Source organism: Antrostomus carolinensis, unplaced genomic scaffold, assembly GCF_000700745.2.
Source record: "Antrostomus carolinensis isolate BGI_N321 unplaced genomic scaffold, ASM70074v2 scaffold30631, whole genome shotgun sequence".
Taxonomy (NCBI): domain Eukaryota; kingdom Metazoa; phylum Chordata; class Aves; order Caprimulgiformes; family Caprimulgidae; genus Antrostomus; species Antrostomus carolinensis.
The window spans coordinates 668-2,457 of NW_010295397.1; the positions used below are offsets into that span (position 1 = coordinate 668).

A 1,790-nucleotide genomic window follows, 5' to 3' on the forward strand; every position below is an offset into this window, starting at 1 on the left:
GAGCAAGAAAAGCTGCACAAGGTCAAAGCACCCTGGGGAAGGAGCACAAAGTTGTTATTGTTTTCAGCAGCAATATTTGTCCACTGACTTCTCTCTCTTAACACCATGTGGGTTTGGAGACAGATTGGGAGGTGGAAGAGATCGCAGCCTTCACAGGCTGAGCTACTGCAGAGCATCCTGAGAAAGGCTCCGCAAGGTCTGGAGGAGGAGGAGGAGGATTCCCCCTCTGGAGCGTACCTGCATCAGCACCTCCAGTGATGCAAGTTCTAGATGATTGTCCTCCAGGCCCTCGGCAGCGCCGTCCCGCAGCAGCCCCAGGACACCCCGTTCCTACAGGCTGACACAGAGGTACCACCAACAGCCACTGGTTTTGTGAGAAAGGACTTTATTGAGTTACAGACTGTACAGCTCAATCCTTCTTTGCAGCAGCTTTCCTCATGGCTGCCAGGACGTTGCTGAGCTCTTCCCGCTTTCGCTTGGCCCGAATGTGAGTGCCAACCTGCAGGGAGAGAGCAGCGCGGTCAGCATCCATCCCAGCAGAGAACAGACACAACCTGGCTGCTTTGGCATCCACCAAAGACACTTTACTCAACAAGCCAGCAGGATGGAGAAGTCCTGGTAAATATGGACTCAAAGCCCATCCACCTGGACCAGGAACTACCTGCCACTGCATCTCTGTAGTATTTCTACTCAAGAATTCCCTGCAGCAGGGCAGGAGCTGCTCTCAGCCCTCACGGCTGCCCCATCTGAAGCTGCTGGGTTAACGGTGCCCAAGCTCCATGGCTGTTGCTCTGCTCTTCCCCGCACCAGACTGGCAAATAACGCAAAAATAGCAAGGCAAGGCGGGGGCTACTGCAGCTCAGGGCCTGTTCAGCAAAGGACCTTCACGTCCACCTCCCGCTCTCCCTCCCAACCCAATGACTACTCCCCTCCACTCCCTGGATTACACCAGTAACTCCCCAAATTGAAAAAAAAATCAGAGAATTAATTAAAAAGCAAAGTATCCCTGGGGAAGGGCAGAAAACCTTTAGCAGCCTCCCAGTACCTGAAGGGGCTACAAGAAAGCAGGGGAAGGACTTTTCATAAGGGCAGTTAATGACAAAACAAGGGGAAATGGGTTTAAGCTGAAAGAGGGGAGGTTTAGATTAGATATTAGGGAGAAGTTCTTCACTGTGAGGGTGGTGAGACAGTGTCCCAGGTTGGCCAGAGAAGCTGTGGCTGCTCCTCCCTGGAAGTGTTCTCGGCCAGGTTGGATGAGGCTTTGAGCAACCTGGTCTAGTGGAAGGTGTCCCTGCTGCTGGCAGGGGGGTTGGGACTGGAGGAGCTTTAAGGTCCCTCCCAACCCAAACCAGCCTGGGATTCTGTGGTTCTATGAAAACAGAAAGTTCACTAGAGCAGAGCTTTCGTCATCCTCGTTAAGATGACGGCGTGACCTACCCGTTTCTTTATGAACTTCAGAGCACGTTTATCTTTGGAAACTTTCAGCAGCTCCATAGCACGTCTCTCGTAGGGTGCGAAGCCACAGACCTCCCTGATCATGTCTCGCACAAACTTGGTGTGTTTGGTCAGGCGCTACAGGGAGAAAAAGAAAATCTGGGTCACAATGGATGTAAACGCTCATTTACCCAGACGGGGCTGCAAAGGGTCGTGGAAAACTCTGGGCTGAGGCTGCTGAGGTGGTTTAACCACAGCGGGACCATGGGGTCCTGCACTCACCCCCCAGCTGGTGAGATGGGATGGGAGACACAACACAGGGGTCGTGGATTAGGATGGGGACAGGGACAGCTCCC

General features: G+C 53.2%; 1 protein-coding gene across 1 annotated transcript; it reads right to left on the reverse strand.

The window, feature by feature from the left end:
* Window positions 1-409: 409 nt before the first annotated feature.
* On the reverse strand, window positions 410-1,572 carry RPL36 (ribosomal protein L36; the record flags this gene model as incomplete). Its single annotated transcript, XM_010177978.1, has 2 exons — window positions 410-499; window positions 1,438-1,572. Coding segments are annotated over 2 exons (225 nt in total), but the record flags the coding sequence as incomplete, so codon positions are not given.
* Window positions 1,573-1,790: the final 218 nt, after the last annotated feature.